We start from the raw sequence: 17500 nt of genomic DNA, 5'->3' as shown, positions 1-17500 counted from the left end.
ACTCGTGTTAAAACTGTCTCTGCCATCACAAAACAGTCCACCAGAGGATTTTCAAGCAGGATTCATATTCTTAAACGTCTCGGGCCCCCATTACAACTATTTCCCAAGGCGACAGTGAAGATAAACCGGGTTTTCATGGGTGATTTTCCGTTCTTTTATAATTATTATTTTTTTTTAACGTTTTGGCCTATTGCACCGGTAGTCTCTCTTAGTGGGGCCTGGTGGTGGGCCCAGCCCGTTGTGACGCACGCTAACCACTCAGCCACCGCAGAAGTCGTGTAAAAGGATCACCGGGATCACAAAACAGTCCATGAACACCCCAGCAATTGCCACGAGAGGCTTTTCAAACAGGCGAACTGAGGCGCCGAGACGTTTAAGAATACGGACTTTGGTGTGGGAGAGAGAGAGAAGACACCGCGGCATCCTCGTCCACTCCCTCCTCCTCCGCCTCCTCCTCCAACTCGACCGCCTTGGTAACGTTGCCAGGCGCGGAGGAGACGATACGAAAGCGAGAGTGATCTTGGGCACTCGGGCACTGGGTCACCGCTTCTGCCGCCTCGGGGAGGGAGCGCGGAGGAGGAGGAGGAGGAGGAGGAGGAGGAGGGAGAGAAGAAGAAGCCACCTGTGTGCACCTGTACCTTACCTTACCGTACCTCACCTTACGTTACGATAGACGCGAACTAAACGAAATACTTGAATGTTGTAGAAGATCTTAAGAGTCGCCGTTCGTCATTCTTCCGTCCTTCGTTTTATGCCTCGTCCGGTTAGCGAGCACACAACGTCTCTGGAAAAGGTCGCTAAGTTTTAATAGAAGAAGTCAATAAACGTGTTGACTGTATAAATACCGGTCTTTCCACACACACACACACACACACACACACACACACACACACACACACACACACACACACACGAAGCGGGTTACATCAGAGTACGTTTGTGTTTGTTTGTTTGTTTGTTTTTGTTTTTGTTTTTGTTTTTTCCTTTGTTTGTTTGTATGTGTGTTTGTGTGTACGTGCGTTTGTTTCCTTCGCCTCATTTACTTCTTCCAAACAGGACTCGCTCGCTTGGTGGTCACGTTTTAAACCTGTTTTCCTCCTCCTCCTCCTCCTCCTCCTCCTTCACCTTATACTCATCTCCCTCTTATTCTTTTTTATCTTCCTTTTCTTCGATTTCCTCCTCCTCCTCCTCCTCCTTCTTCTCCTCCTCCTCCTCCTTCTTCTCCTCCTCCTCTTGGTTTATGTGTTACGTATCTTCTTTTCTCTTCTCCCTCTTCTTCTTCTTCCATTCTTGTTATTCTCATTATGTCTCTCTCTCTCTTTCTCTCTCTCTATCTATCTATTTCCTTTTGTGTCTTTCCTGTTCCATCTTTTTTCCTCTCCTCCCTCTTCGTCATCCTCCTCCTCCTCCTCCTCCTCCTCCTCCTCCTCCTCCTCCTCCTCCTCCTTCCAGTCTTTAAGTAGCATAAGCCAACATTTGACAAGGCTAAACGCAAACTTCAATTGCACAAAAAATGAAGGAAGAAAAAGGAAGAAAAATAGTTGACGTCGGCGCGGCGTAAGAAAATCTAATTAAACTTCAACCCAATAGACAGGTTGTTCTTAAGGAGGAGGAGGAGGAGGAGGAGGAGGAAGGGGGTCAGGTAAGAAAGATTAGTAGGAGAGAAGAGGAAGAGAAGGAGGAGGAGGAGGAGGAAGAGGAAGCAGGTGAGATACAATTTACCCGTGAATACTTATTGTGTTAACTTATTTAAAAGGTGTTGAAAGAAAGGGAAAGTGGTGGTGGTGGTGGTGGTGGTGGTGATGATCGTGGTAGTGAAATTGAAAGTAGTAGTAGCAGAAGTAGTAGTTGTTTTAGTAGCAGTAGTAGCCGTAGTAGTAGTAGTAGTAAAAGTGGTAGCAAAAGTGGTAGCAATGTTATCAGTAGTAAAAGTAGTATTTGTTTTAGAAGTAGAAGGAGGAGGAGAACGGGTAGTGGTAGTAGTAGTAGTAGTAGTAGTAGTAGTAGTAGCAGTAGAAGTAATAGTAGTAGTAGCAGTAGTGGTAGTGGTACACATCTTAATCCAATATAATATAAGCCTATCAAACTCTATAAGGCCTAGAAATCGTTTTATATAAGAGGACCGTAATTAAGTATCTATAGTCAAGGAAATCGAATACTGAGTAGAGGGGGATTGAATACTAAATAGATACAGCAACACCTTCATCCACAGTATCTTAACCCTATCAAACTCTACAAGGCCTAGTAATCGTTTTATATAAGAGAACCTTTTTTGGGATCTATAGTTAGTAGGATCGGATACTAAGCAGAGGGGGCAACACCTCGATCCTGAATATCTTAAGCCTAGCGGACTGTATTAGGCTTTGATCCTTTGCATAACACACACGGAACTTTTATTATGGGGTGTTGATGGTGAAGGCGATCGAATACCAAGATGGGGGAGATCCGCTTCCTTTCCTTGTTCTTTTGTTTTGTTTATTTTTTCATTTCTCTTTTCTCTTCTTTATTTTCCTTTTCTTATGTTCTATTATGTTTTCTTCTCTTCTCTTCTCTTCTCTTCTCTTCTCTTCTCTTCTCTTCTCTTCCTCCTCCTCCTCCTCCTCCTCCTCCTCCTCCCCTCTACTCTCCTTTCCTTTCCTTCGTTCTTTTTTGTTTATTTCTTGTTTTATTTTTATTTTTCCTCCCTAACTCTAATTTCTCTTCTCTCCTCTTCTATTCTCTCTTCTTTCCTCTGCTCTCCTTTCCTCCCCTTCCAGTTATCATCTTTCCCTTTCTCTCTCTCTTCACACACACACACACACACACACACACACACACACACACACACACACACACACACACACACACACACACACACACACTAAGACTAGTTGTTGTTGTTGTTGGTGGTGGTGATGACACTCAACACCAAAAATAGATAGATAGATAGATAGATAGATAGATAGATTGCCCTTCCCATGACAAATAACTACAATATGAATAACAAGTGAATAGCTACAACATGAATAACCTTAGAACTCGCCTCTTTAGGTTAGGGAAGGTTAAGGTTTGGGGAGGAGGAGGAGGGGGTGGAGGAGGAGGAGGAGGGAAGGGAAGGTACCTGTAATCTATGGCAAAAGAAGGTGTGGAGATGAATTATGAAGGGAGGAGGAGGAGGAGGAGAGGAGAGTAGAGGAGGAGGAGGAGGAGGAGGAGGAGGAAGACAGAAGAGAAATAAGATAAAAAAGAAAAAGGAAACAAAAAAAGATTAAAAACAAGAAAAAAAATATAAAAGAATAGGAATAAGAGAAAAATCATAACAGGAAGAAGAAGAAGAAGAAGAAGAAGAAGAAGAAGAAGAAGAAGAAGAAGAAGAAGAAGAAGAAGAAGAACCATTAATATAAAACAGATAACTTATTTGAATAGGAACAGATGAAAAGGAAGGGAAGGGAAGGAAAGGGCAGGGAAGGGAAGGGGGAAATGAAGGGGACTTAGACCTTCAAACATTGCTGAGTTGGCCTCCCTTTTCTTAATCTCCCTTTTATTTCCCTTCCCTTCTCCTCCTCCTCTTCTCCCCCCCCCCCCCTCTCTCTCTCTCTCTCTCTCTCTCTCTCTCTCTCTCTCTCTCTCTCTCTCTCTCTCTCTCTCTCTCTCTCTCTCTCTCTCTCTCTCTCTCTCTCTCTCTCTCTCTCTCTCTCTCTCTCTCTCGCTCTCTGTCTCTCTCTCTCGCTCTCTCTCTCTCTCTCTCTCTCTCTCTCTCTCTCTCTCTCTCTCTCTCTCTCTCTCTCTCTCTCTCTCTCTCTCTCTCTCTCTTTCTTTCTCTCCACCCGTTTCCTTTCCTCACTAACCATCTTTCCTCCTCCTCTACATCTTGTCTCCTCCCTCTTTCTCTCCATCCCTCCCATGTTTCTCTCCCACGCATCCATTTTCTCTCCGTTCTCACTCCCACTCTTTCCACCCTGAACAATGGCGGCGGTGAAAGGGAATGAAAGGAGGGAGAGGAACAGGAATAACAGAGGCAAAGGTTGAGTAAATAAGAGAGAAAGAGAAGGGAAAGGGAAGGGAAGAGAAGGGGAGAGAGACAGAGGAAGGGGAGGATTTGCGTGTTATGGGAAGGGGATGGAATGGAATGGAAGGGAAGGAAAAGGAAGGGAAGGGAAGGGAAGGGGAGAGAGACAGAGGAAGGGGAGGATTTGCGTGTTATGGGAAGGGGATGGAATGGAATGGAAGGGAAGGAAAAGGAAGGGAAGGGAAGGGGAAGGAAAGGGAAGGGAAGGGAAGGGGAGAGAGACAGAGGAAGGGGAGGATTTGCGTGTTATGGGAAGGGGATGGAATGGAATGGAAGGGAAGGAAAAGGAAGGGAAGAGGAAGGGAAGGGAAGGGAAGGGGAGAGAGACAGAGGAAGGGGAGGATTTGCGTGTTATGGGAAGGGAAGGAAATGGAATGGAAAGGACGGGAAGGGAAAGGAAAGGAAGGGAAAGGAAGGGAAGGGAAAGGACGGGAAGGGAAAGGAAAGGAAGGGAAAGGGAAGAGAAGAAGAAAAGGGAAGAGGAGGAGAAGGAAAGGGGAAGAAGAAGGACGAGGAAGAGAATGGAACTGGAGGAGGAGGAGGAGGAGGAGGAGGAGGAAGAGGAGGAGGAGACATCTAGACAGAGCAAGTCATGGGGTGTCTTCTCTCTCTCTCTCTCTCTCTCTCTCTCTCTCTCTCTCTCTCTCTCTCTCTCTCTCTCTCTCTCTCTCTCTCTCTCTCTCTCTCTCTCTCTCTCTCTCTCTCTCTCTCTCTCTCTCTCTCTCTCTCTCTCTCTCTCTCTCTCTCTCCTCCCCTCATTACCTCCATACCTCCATCTCTCCTTCCCTCCCTAACTCATCCCAGTGAAAGGAAAAAAAAAAACACGCTAATAATTGATTACACAAATTTTTTAACACGTAAAAGAGACAGTTTGTATTTCCTATTATCATTATTATCATCATTATCATTATTATTATCTTCATTTGTAGTAATAGTAATAGCATGTCTCTCTCTCTCTCTATCTATCTCTCTATCTGTGTCCTTGGTTGGAATCCTTTTATGTCCCTCGTAAGCCTCTTCAAGCCTCTCTTAGCCGGCAATGAGGAAGCAATCACCACGAGGAGGATTCGAACCCATGGTCTCTAATGGTTATGGTTATGTTTGGGTGTGTGTTTGGTTGACAGTCATCCACTCCACCTGTTGTCTTTACCTCCTATTCCTCCTCCTCCGTCTTCTCCTCCTCCTTCTCCTCCTCCTCCTCTATTTCTTTTTTCATTCCTTACTCTTCTTCCTTCATCTCCCATTCCTTACCTCTTTCGCATTCCTTCTCCTCCTCCTCTTTCGCATTCCCCTTTCCTCCTCATCCATCTATCTATCTATCTGTCTATCTATCTATCTATATTCTTAAACGTATCGGGCTCCCATTACGACAATTTCCCGAGGCCATAGTGAAGCTTAACCGGGTTTTCATGGGTGGTTTTTCCTCTGAAGATGCAGAAGTCATGTAAAACTATCACTGGCCTCACAAAGCAGTCCACGGAGAACCCACCAGCAACACCCTCCACTTTAGGCTTTTTCAACGTTGGCAAATACGGTCTTCAGCGCCTTCCAGTCCCTATCCGGCACTCCATTCTCTTTTAGCACCTCCCCTATGCCTTTGAGATCCTCCCCACACCTATCCACGTACTCCTTAACACCTTTACTGGCATCCCATAGAGAGTGTTAGCATCCCCTTCATCTCTAACCAGGAGTTTCTTAGCTTTCCTCAACGGTCAACGCTATATATTCTTACCTTAGACAATCCAATCCCTTCCTCCTACCTTACCGAACCCCTTCCTCTCCCTCCTCTTCCTCCTCTTCCTCCTCCTCTCAGACCCGTAAAACCCACAGCAGGAGCGAAGTTACTCCATCAAAATATCCCGTTTGGTGCCTGTAAACAGACGGACCCTTTGCAAATATGATCACCCGTTTGATGGGAGGGGGGGGAGGAGGAGGAGGAGGAGGAGAAGGGTCTTTTTGCAGGATTCCTCTCTCTCTCTCTCTCTCTCTCTCTCTCTCTCTCTCTCTCTCTCTCTCTCTCTCTCTCTCTCTCTCTCTCTCTCTCTCTCTCTCTCTCTCTCTCTCTCTCTCTCTCTCTCTCTCTCTCTCTCTCTCTCTCTCTCTCTCTCTCTCTCTCTCTCTCTCTCTCTCTTTTTAAGCAATATTACCCATAAGTCTTTTTTTTCTTTTTTTTCTTTCTTCGTCTTTTTCTTCATCTTTTTCTTCTTTTCTTCGTCATTTTTCTTCTTTTCTTCGTCATTTTTCTTCTTTTCTTTTTCATCTTTTTTCTTTTTCTTCTTCTTCTTCCCTCTTATCCTTCCTTCCTTCCTTCCTTCTCTTTTTCTTCTCTTTCTTCTCCTTTTCCTTATCTTCCCTTCTCCGTTTCTCCTCCTCCTCCTCCTCCTCATCCTTCTCCCTCTCGCCTCCTCCCGGATGTGTCACCTGGGGGAGCCGCGCGCGCCCTTCCCCCTGTGTTTTGTACCCAGGTGAACCTAATCCTCCTGCCCAAGGCGCTTCCTGTACCCTACCTGTTGCCTCATTACCTTAGCCTTACCTTAATGCTAACCTTACTTACCTTTGTTTATTCCTTTCTCTGTTCCTTCTTTCGTATTTGTTCTCTCTCCCTTCTTCTCTTCCCTTATTCCCTTCTTCGTATCGCTTTTTTTTAATTGATTTTCTCGTTTCTTTTTTTTTCCTTGTTCGCTTCTCCATATCTCTCCTTAGCTCTTCTTTTCTTTCTTTTCTTTATTCCCTTCTCTCTACATCTCATTCATTCTTCTTTGTACCTCTTTCGATCTTTATCCATTCTCTCTATCTCTCTTTTTTTACTTCTTTTCTCAATCAAACATCATCTAACTTACCTTCCTTTCCCTTTCTTCTTCTATTTTCTATTCCTTTCTTTTCTTCCTTCTCTCTGCGTCTCATTTTATCTTCTCTGTACCTCTTCCTTTCTTTATCCATTCTCTCTATCTCTCTTTTTTACTTCTTTTCTCAATCAAACATCATCTAACTTACCTTCCTTTCCCTTTCTGTCTGTCTTCTATTAAGTGTGCCACCTGTAACCTTCCCCAGTACCTTCCTTACCTGATAATTCCCATCAGGTGAACTCTCTTCCCTCCCCTCTTCCCCCCTCCCCCCGGCCAGGTGCAGCGTGGCCTCCCCTTAGGCAAGAGGCGCTGGGTAGTCTCATTTGTATGGAGATGAGTCGAGGTCGTGTCCGTGACCCTCCCGAGCAAGATCTCTTTATGAGCATACTTAGGTTGGGAGATTCGTGCGGTCATGTCAAACTCTCTTCAATGTGTGTGTCCCTCCTCCTCCTCCTCCTCCTCCTCCTCCTCCTCCTCCTCCTCCTCCTCTTGTGTAACCCGGATGTCACACCTGTCTGCCCTCTGTCCCGGGGTATTGGGTTGTCCTTTTCCTCCCCTTTTCCTTACCTCATATCTCTCCTCCTTTCCCTTTCCTCCAGCCTTGCCCTTTCTGAAGCCGTTTACCCTTCGTGATATTCCCCATTCTGCCTTTTTTCTCTCTCTCCTTCCACTCTCACTTTTTGCCCTGAGCGAGTTTTCTGAGGGCATTGGAAGCTGAGGAAGGGGTAGAGAGGGGTACAGGGGAAGGGAGGGATGGGGAGAGCAGGGGTAGAGGCTGGGGAAGGCGTAGGATAGAGGTTATAGATAGGGATAGAAGTAGGATAAGAATAGAGGAAAGATCGAAGCAGGATGGAGATAGAAGGAACAGGAGCGGGATATTGGAAGAAGGAGAAGAAGGAACAGAACAGGAACAGAGACGGGGGTACAGAGGGGATTGTAGACTCGGATTCAGGGGCAAGGAACGGCAAGGAACGGCAGGGAACGGCAGGGGAAGGCTGAGCAGGGCAGAGCAGGTCACGGGCGGCAGGGCAGGGACGGTGAGTCGAGATATTTCAGGGCACAGAACTTGACCTCTTACCCTCTCACCTACACTCCTTGCTCTCCCTCCTCCTACCCTTTTGCCTGTAACTTTCCCTCTCGCTCGCCCTTCAGCCCCGCCCGCCCGCCCGTCACTCTAGCGTTGCGTCAGAACTCGAGTCAATAAAGAAATGGAAACTGGTAGACCCGCTATCCAAACCTTGATCCCAGAAGCTGCAGGCACGTACGGAGATCAGGTTAGGAAGCCTTGATCCCGAAGACGTGAATATATATGGAGTTGGGATGTTTAAGAGTACAGAAGACGGGGATATAATATTTGTGAAAGCCTAGAGACGTTGAGGTATGAATAGAAATGAAGTTGGGGAAGGTATTAGTAAAGGGAGATCAGGTTAGAAAGCCTTGATGCCGAAGACGTGAATATATATGGAGTTGAGATGTTTTTGAGCACAGAAGACGGAGCTATAAGATTTGTGAAAGCCTTGAGTCGTATTATTATGAGGTATTACTATAGGGAGATCAGGTTAGGAAGCCTTGATCCCAAAAAACGTAAATATATACAGATTTGTGACGTTGAAGATCACAGACAACGCAGATATAAGATTTGTGAAAGCCTTGAGTCGTATTACTAAAGGAAGATCAGGTTAGGAAGCTTTGATCCCAAAAACGTGAATATATACAGATTTGTGACGTTTAAGATCACAGAAAACGCAGATATAAGATTTGTGAAAGCCTTGAGCCGCGATATATGAGTAGAGATGAAGTTGAAATGTTTAATAGTAATAGCATGCAGGTATTTCTAAAGGGAGATCAGATAGAGAGATCTTAGTAGTAAAAGTATCAGATTATTTTTATTGCATTGTCACCTGGTATTGAATCCTTTCGTTCTTGCATCTCATATTTTTAGGGGTTCTGGTCTCATGCGGCACGGCAGTCCTTCCTTTTTTTCATCCTCGAAGCAACAGACATGGAGAAAAATATATAAGATTCAAGCGGTTGAGAGTAAGAAATATCAGTTGATTCGAGTGTTTTAAAAGTAGAAATATTCGTTGACTCAAGCTTTCTAGAGCGAGAACATCATTTGATTTAGACATTTCAGATTAAGAATATCAGCTGATTTAGACTTTTAGGAGTAAGAAATACCAACTGACTCGAGATTTTAAGAGTAAAAATACCAGTTCATATATACCTTTAAGACTAAGAAATACCAGTTGATTCACACTTAGAGGAGAGAAAATAAGAGTTGATTTAGACATTTAGGAATACAAATATGACTTCCTCCCTTCGGTCGCGGCCACAACGGGAGCCTTACGAGCCTTCCCCTTCCCTTCCCTTCCCATCCCTTCCCTTCCCTTCCACCTCAACAAACAATGACGAGCCAGACAGTAGCTTTCCCCTTTCCCTCCTCACGCCCGCAGGAAGAGGAGAAGGAGGAGGAGGAGGAGGAGGAGGAGGAAGACCAACAGCAGTATCTTCTTCCTTTCTTCCCCCACAGCCCCACCTGACCCACTAGACGCAGATGAAAGGGAAGGGAAAGATCGTTTAGCGGGTCTGCCTCGGAAGCGGAGATCTCGCCGAATAAGGAATAGCACGAGGGAGTTAATGTTGGCTGCGTGGCGCGGAATCCATGAAGTTGATCTCATATACTCGAGAGACAAAGACAAAAGAAAGTAATTCCTAGAGGAGGAGGAGGAGGAGGAGGAGGAGGTGGAGCTTAAAACTTAGATAGGAAAAAGAAGTCATGTAGAGAAAGAGAGAGAGAGAGTGAAAGACATGTTGTAAGCGCCTATACGATAGACACATTCAAAAGAAGATTAGGTGGGGTTAGGTTCACAGGAGCTGCCTCTCATGGACCTCTTGCACGCTTGGAACTTCCGAGAGACAAACGAACTCCAGTCATTTAAAGGATGCGAAAGTGAAACAAGAATAACGGAAGGAACTTAGAGAGAAAACGAAAGATGAAATGGAAGAATATGGATCGTAATGTAACCCTTCCTATATTACTGTCTATAGCGAAATAATAATACTGTGGGTGATTAGTGAAGGCGAATACAACTTTTTTTCTTAAGGTTCAATACGAGAGACAAAAAAAGTGCTTGGAAATTCGAGATGAAACGAAAGAGAAAAAATTAATGATTGCATATAGACCTTGACGTAACCAACCATTCCTACTGCACCATCTATAGCGAAATAACAATACCATGGGTGATTAGTGAAGGCGAATACAACTTTTTTCTTAAGGTTCAATACGAGAGACAGAAAAAAAAGAGTGCTTGGAAGTTCGAGAAATGAATGATTGCATATAGACCTTGACGTAATCAACCATTCCTACTGCACCATCTATAGCGAAATACCAATACCATGGGTGATCAACGAAAACGAATACAGCTGTTTGTTTTGTTAAGGTTCAATGCGAGTCCCTTCCCCTAACGATGCCTGCCTGACCTACTAACGTGACTGGCAGCGGACGGAACCTTCTGATGGGACAGTTATTAGTCTTTCGAAACGCTGAACAAAACAAGCTGGTCACCAAAGCTCCCACAGATGATGACCGCGGCAATCCCCTCATTTGTGTGTGTGTGTGTGTGTGTGTGTGTGTGTGTGTGTGTGTGTGTGTGAGTGTGTGTGTTGTGGTTACGATTAGGACACACACACACACACACACACACACACACACACACACATACATACATACATACATACATACATTCATACACACGTTTACCTCTTCGTATTTCTCCTCCTCCTCCTCCTCCTCCTCCTCCTCCTCCTCCTCCTTGTTTTTCTTATCTTCATCCTCATCTTTTCCCTCTTCTCCCTCTTCTTCTTCCTCTTCCTCCTCTTCCTCCCCCCATCTGTACAAATACTTCATTGTCATCCTGTATCTCCTCCTCCTCTTCCACCTCTTCTTCCTCCTCCTCCTCCTCCTCCTCCTCCTCCTCCTCCTTTAATTCGTCCTCCTCTTTCCTTCCCTTTCCCTTTCCCTTTCCGCTATACATACACACCCTCCCACCTCCTCCTCCTCCTCCTCCTCCTCCTCTCTCTCGGTCGGTCAGCAGTAGCGTATGTGAGAGAGAGAGAGAGAGAGAGAGAGAGAGAGAGAGAGAGAGAGAGAGAGAGAGAGACAGAGACAGAGACATATATTTCAAGGCTGAATACCAAAAGGGAAGAATAACATGATTAAGTGATGCAAGAGGAGGAGGAGGAGGAGGAAGAGGATTTGGAGGAGGAGGAGGAGGAGGAGGAGGAGGAGGAGGAGGAGGAGGAGGAGGAAAAGGAGGAGAGTGCCATCTTCCTCCTCAAGGTCATCACACACACACACACACACACACACACACACACACACACACACACACACACACACACACACACACACACACACACACACACACACACATGCGCGCGCGTTTTGGTTCTTTGATAGGAAGAAAAAAGAAAATGAGAGAGAGAGAGAGAGAGAGAGAGAGGGAACATGCTGTACACTTTACCACAAGTATTTACAGAAGGAGGAGGAGGAGGAGGAGGAGGAGGAAAGTAAAGAGTGGAGGAGCTGAAGGAAACATGAGGAGGAAGCTTCGTCATTACTTCTTCCTTCTCCTCCTCCTCCTCCTCCTCCTCCTCCTCACACCCCTTCCTTTAAATCATATATCAGTAACATCTAAAATAAAATAAAATCGGGTCATTTCCTCTACGCAGAACTACATCTTGTTAGCGAATTGAGGAAAGATTTCGTTGATTTCGTTCTAATGATGCCAAATTGGGGGAGATTGGTGGAGGAAGAGGAGGAGGAGGAGGAGGAAATTGAGTGTGTGAAAAGATTTATATTAATACTTTCGTGTGTTGTCATGTTGCGTTAATGTGAAAAATCTTATCATTGTTTTCTTTTCTTTTTCTCTTTTTTTCGTTCTTATTTTCTTGTCTTTTCTCCATTTTTCTGTGTTTTTCCTCTTTTTCTCGTATTTCATCATTATCATCATCCTCTCTTTCGCTTTCTTCCCTCTCATTTATCTTCTCTTCTATTTTCTCTTTGTTCATTATAATTTTTCCCACTCCTCTCTTCCTCCTTTCTCTCTCTCTCCTTTCCTTTCTCAATTTTTTCACGTTTTCTTCCTTTCGTTTCATTCGGTTTTCTTTCCTCTTATTTCCTTTCCTTTCTCCTCCTCCTCCTCCTCCTCCTCCTCCTCCTCTTCACTTCAAAACCTTTCTATCATTTCAGTTTGAAGATACTTAGCAATGTTGACTGTGTGTGTGTGTGTGTGTGTGTGTGTGTGTGTGTGTGTGTGTGTGTGTGTGTGTGTGTGTGTTCGCGCTCTGTAAACAACTTTTTTTTTAAATCTTCCTTGAAAGTTGTAGACACGAACTTTCCTTTTCATAATTCTCTCTCTCTCTCTCTCTCTCTCTCTCTCTCTCTCTCTCTCTCTCTCTCTCTCTCTCTCTCTCTCTCTCTCTCTCTCTCTCTCTCTCTCTCTCTCTCTCTCTCTCTCTCTCTCTCTCTCTCTCTCTCTCTCTCTCTCTCTCTCTCTCTCTCTCTCTCTCTCTCTCTCTCTCTCTCTCTCTCTCTCTCTCTCCTGTTTGTTTACTTACATCATTTTCACCACATAATCTTTTTTTCCCCTTTTTTTCTATTTCCTTGTGAGAGGGAACCTTACCTTACCTTACCTCACCTTACCTTACCTTCCCTTACCTCGCTGGACAAAGGACTTTCACCCAGGCAAGTAAACAGCAGCTAGCATGAGCCGGTCGACCAGGTCTTACCACGTGGTCCATAAGTCTTACGAGCGTCTTAAAACAAAATAGGAAATAGTTGCTGGTAAAACTCGTCATCACATTTCCACTTAACAAAACGACCCGAGAACTTGCTTGGTGGCTCATGAGGTTTTTGGAGTGTGTTAAAAGTTGAGTCTGTGAGAAGGAAGGATTTGTTCTTTTGAGGTTACTGAAGGAACTGCTTAGGGGATTCTGACTTTGGTGAATTAGTAAGGAGAATGTCAGTAGTGGTAGTAGTAGTGGTGGGAGTAGTAGTTGTTGTAGTGGTAGTGGTAGTAGTATAGTAGTAGAAGTAGTAGTAGTGATAATGCTAATAATAGTAATATGATGACCACGAACACTATCCTAATTATCATGGTGACAAATAATATAGGAAAAATAGATAAAAAAAAAGGCAACAGCAACAAAAACAAAACAAAAAAAACTATTAAAAAAAACAGGTTGGTGTCGTGTCTTGCCGCCACGACCGATTATAGAGAGAAAAAAAAGAAAAAAAGAAAGAGAGAGAGAGAGAGAGCGAGAAAGAGATGAAAAACCTGATGTCTAATGATGATTGAAAGATCCATTAAGCAAGCCTGTGAAGTTGTCGGAAATGAAGTTCCCCCGTCACCCCCCAACCCCCGCCCCCCCTGAGGTCGTCTTCGCAAAGTGGCAGATTATCAACATTCCTTTTTCCCTTTTTCTCTTCTTCTCTTTCTTCTTCTTTTTTTCCCTTTCCATAACACTAGTTTCTTTCTTCCATCTCTCTTATTCTTCTTTCCGTTTCGTTCAGTTGATATTCTTCTTTTTTTCTAATTTTCTTCTTTTTTTTCTTCTTTTTCATATTCTCTTCTTCCTACGCCTTCCTCTCTCCCTCCCTCAACCGGCTAACCATCTGTTTCTTTTTCACTCTTCTCTTTCTTTCTTTCTTTCGTATGACCTATTTTATTCCCCTTCTCCTTCTTCACTTTCTTCTCCTTCTCTTCATCCTTCCATATCACCATACCAGCCCGACAAAGTACACAAGCCTTGTCCCACTTAGAGGAACATAAAAAGGGCTCTCATAAGGTAGCATCAGAAAGGACCCATCCGCTCATCCGCCAGCCAAGGTGAGGCGGCGCGATGACTGGCCAAGTGTTCCGCGCAGATGAGCAGGTGATTGACCGAGGAAGGGACTGCCACGCGGGGGCTGTCACGTCATCCTTTACCAGATGGGTCGATTTTTTACGTTTTCTTGTTTGTTTTGTCTTGCGGTAGCGTCTCAAGATTGATTTTTTTCATCTGTTCTTTTTCTTATCTCTTCATCTGCGTGTTTAAGCTCCTATCAACATTTGTCCTATCTTTTCGCTGTCTATTTGTTTGTCTTATCAATCTCTAAAGTTTCATATTTAGTTGTTTAATTTAATCTATCTTTCTTTTTACGTGTTTGCTTATGGCTGAGGTGCGCTTTCTTGGTTGGGGCCTGATGGTCGGTCCCAGTCCATTGTGGCGCATGCAGGTGTTTATATTGGCACCATCCCCACCTTTGTATCTTTTCTTCCCATCCACGTGGCAGAGTTTTTTTACACGTGTTTTTCATTAAGCTCTTTTCAACCTCTCACGGGTCGTCTCTTAGTTACTATTTACCTCCCTGAATGATCGGTCTTGTGCACGGAGCCTCGTCGGAGAGTGGTGGTTCCCGTCCCTTCATCGCCGCGGGAAGCACGTCGTACCTCAGCTGATGATAAGCCTCCCGGACCCCCGACGCCGCCACATAAACGGCGAGGCGTGACAAAACCTCTCAGACTGACTTTTATGAATCGCTACCCGCCAAGACTTGCGTACTAGCGCGGCTCTGCGGGTCATCCCCTTCAAACAGCGGTCAGTGGGCAGCCCCGACGCCTGGGAGGAGCTCGTGGCCGACTGACTGACTGGCTGGCTGGCTGATGGAGGTTGAGTGGAAGGTCGTAAGGTCGCGGTGGTCATGCTGGCTCCACCCTACCTCCGTCCCCTTCTCTCCCCTGACCGGCCCTCCGCCCTCACCTCTTCGCCTCAAAGCCACAAATTGACCACAAGCCGCAACACCGCACCGGGAAAACGATTAAACTTACGACTCTCTTAAGTGACCAACTCAAGCTTGACGGAGGCTTGCACTTAGCGTCCTTAGAGTGACCTGCCGTCCTCGAGCCGTGCGTGGCATTACTCGTAGTCAGACCTCGCCGCGATTATGACGTGCAGTTCCGGTTTCCTTATTAAATAATTTGTTGCTGATCTGTGACACGCAATTGAATTTGTTATCGGTGATTTAAACAGGTCATAAAAAAAGGAATGCAAACATAAGAGATTTCAAGAGAATAGTAGGTAGTGATCAGAGACTTCAACGGGCATGAGATTAGTCAGACCTCAGTGCAACAGGAATTACCTCTATTGTTGTTATTATTATTATTATTATTATTATTATTATTATTATTATTATTATTATTATTACCACAAAGGAAATTTCAACAGAACAGTAGGTAGTGATCAGAGACTTCAACGGGCGTGGCATTAGTCAGACCTCAATGCAATAGGAATTGTTTTTATCATTATTGCTATTGCTATAACCATTACCATTCTGCAGCCTCCCCATGTGCTAATGTTCCTTGTTTCCGTCCCCCAGGGTGCGTTGGGTTCACCTGGGCCCAAGGGTATGGCTACCTCCCCCCGGACAAGCCGCTTATCCCGGGAGAAACTGGATATGGTAACGGCATCCTGCCCCCGCCCACCCCGCCCCCCACCAGGCCCCCCACCAGACCCCCCACCAGGCCCCCCACGAGACCCCCCACTCAGGTAAGTCACTAGTTATTTTTACTTTTTTTTTTCTCTCTCTCTCTCTCTCTCTCTCTCTCTCTCTCTCTCTCTCTCTCTCTCTCTCTCTCTCTCTCTCTCTCTCTCTCTCTCTCTCTCTCTCTCTCTCTCTCTCTCTCTCTCTCTCTCTCTCTCTTCAAGCAGTAAGATTTGGACTCACGAATTTTATCCCTCTTCCTCACAGCCACCGACTCGCCCCCCAACTCGCCCCCCAACTCGCCCTCCTACACGCCCCCCAACCAGACCTCCAACTCAACCTCCAACTCGCCCTCCAACTCTCCCCCCAACTCGCCCTCCAACTCTTCCCCCAACTCGCCCACCAACTCGCCCTCCAACTCTTCCCCCGACTCGCCCTCCAACTCGCCCTCCAACTCTTCCCCCAACTCGCCCTCCAACTCGCCCTCCAACTCAACCTCCTACTCGCCCTCCAACTCGCCCTCCAACTCAACCTCCTACTCGCCCTCCAACTCGCCCTCCCACTCAACCACCTACTCGCCCTCCTCCTACTCGCCCGCCTACTCGCCCTCCCACCACCCCTGACGACCACGACCACCACCACGACCACCACCACCATCACCACAGCGACGACCCTCTGGACTGGCTGAGGGAATCGGTGCCCGGCGAGCCTGGCGTTGACTACCCGATCTATGGTTTCCCGATCATTGAGACTGGCTTCAGCTGTAACGGCCGTCCAGCAGGTATGATGAGAGAGAGAGAGAGAGAGAGAGAGAGAGAGAGAGAGAGAGAGAGAGAGAGAGAGAGATTGAAATTTGCACAGTTAATTGTCCCTCTTTTCTGTGTGTGTGTGTGTGTGTGTGTGTGTGTGTGTGTGTGTGTGTGTGTGTGTGTGTGTGTGTGGATGTTGTCTTTCCCTTCTTCCCCTGGGCACAAAGAAGAAAACAAAAACAGAAAAGAAAAAAAAGCGAGGAAGGTTGAAGAAAGGAGAAGAAAAAAAGATCGAAAGTTTCCTGTGGTTCATCTTTTTTTCAGAATTTTCTTAAAAGGAACAAATTCGATAGGACCGTTGACCAGTTTTTCTTTTGCTAACCTCAACGAAACGAACCTCAACAATGCACTTTCTTTCCGTCTTTCTCCATTCTCAATCTTGTTTTCCTCTTCTCAATTTGCCCACACGACGAAAAAGCCAAAACTAACGATGGTTTCTTAATTATTTTCCTCCCAACACTTTCCGCACTCTCTTGTAGTTTAACCCATATGAGGAAAGGTAAATTATTTGGACGATCGTAAGTCTTGGCGCTGGTGGTGTTCTTATGCAGGTAAATTGTGACGCGTGCCTTCCCCGCATCCCTATTCACGTCGCTTATCCTTTATTTACTTCATCCTCTCGCCTCTCATCCCTTCGTCTTCAGGATCTCAGCATCTCTTATTGAATGTATCTCTCCTTCCTTGACCTTCACTGTTTTCCTCTTATTTACGTCACTTATAATTCATTTACTTCATCCTCTCGCCTCTCATCCCTTCGTCTTCAGGATCTCGGCATCTCTTATTGAATTTATCTCTCCTTCCTTGACCTTCACTGTTTTCCTCTTATTTACGTCACTTATCCTTTATTATTCCATTCTTTCGCCTCATCTTCTCAGTCTTCATGATCTTTTAGCCAACAGCATCTCGGCATCTCTTATCCTTTATTATTCCATTCTTTCGCCTCATCTTCTCGGTCTTCATGATCTTTTAGCCAACAGCATCTCGGCATCTCTTATTGAATTTATCTCTCCTCTCTTCTTTGATCTTCATTCTTCTTATATTTACGTTGCATCTTCCTTTTACTTTTTTCTCTATTAATTCCTTCATCTCCTCGCATCCTCCTCCAAGTTTTCGAGTCTTTTTTTATTTATTTTTTTATTTTTTTTAGTGGCAGCGTCTCTGTAAACATAACCTGGCGATTTTGATGCCCTAGTAAGTAGTGATCTTTTGCTGTGGCTTTTCCAAGGAATATAAATGATTTCAATGCTCTAGTAAGTAGTGATCTTTTGTTACT

General features: G+C 45.2%; 1 protein-coding gene across 2 annotated transcripts in view; it reads left to right on the top strand.

The window, feature by feature from the left end:
• The window catches only part of LOC127003568 (uncharacterized), a 27936-nt gene that overhangs the window by 337 nt on the left and 10099 nt on the right, over positions 1–17500 (top strand). For both annotated transcript variants that reach the window (XR_007757152.1, XM_050870445.1), the window contains exons 2-3: positions 15314–15483; positions 15686–16199. Coding sequence is in view for 1 of the 2 variants with exons in the window: in XM_050870445.1 (XP_050726402.1) it covers positions 15314–15483; positions 15686–16199 (684 nt within the window). In the remaining variant the exon portion in view is untranslated. The remainder of the gene's footprint in view (positions 1–15313; positions 15484–15685; positions 16200–17500) is intronic.

The sequence above is a fragment of the Eriocheir sinensis genome, chromosome 25 (genome assembly GCF_024679095.1).
Source record: "Eriocheir sinensis breed Jianghai 21 chromosome 25, ASM2467909v1, whole genome shotgun sequence".
NCBI classification, from domain to species: domain Eukaryota; kingdom Metazoa; phylum Arthropoda; class Malacostraca; order Decapoda; family Varunidae; genus Eriocheir; species Eriocheir sinensis.
The sequence above is the reverse complement of the archived record's forward strand: the minus strand, read 5'-3'. Positions and strand labels throughout refer to the sequence as shown.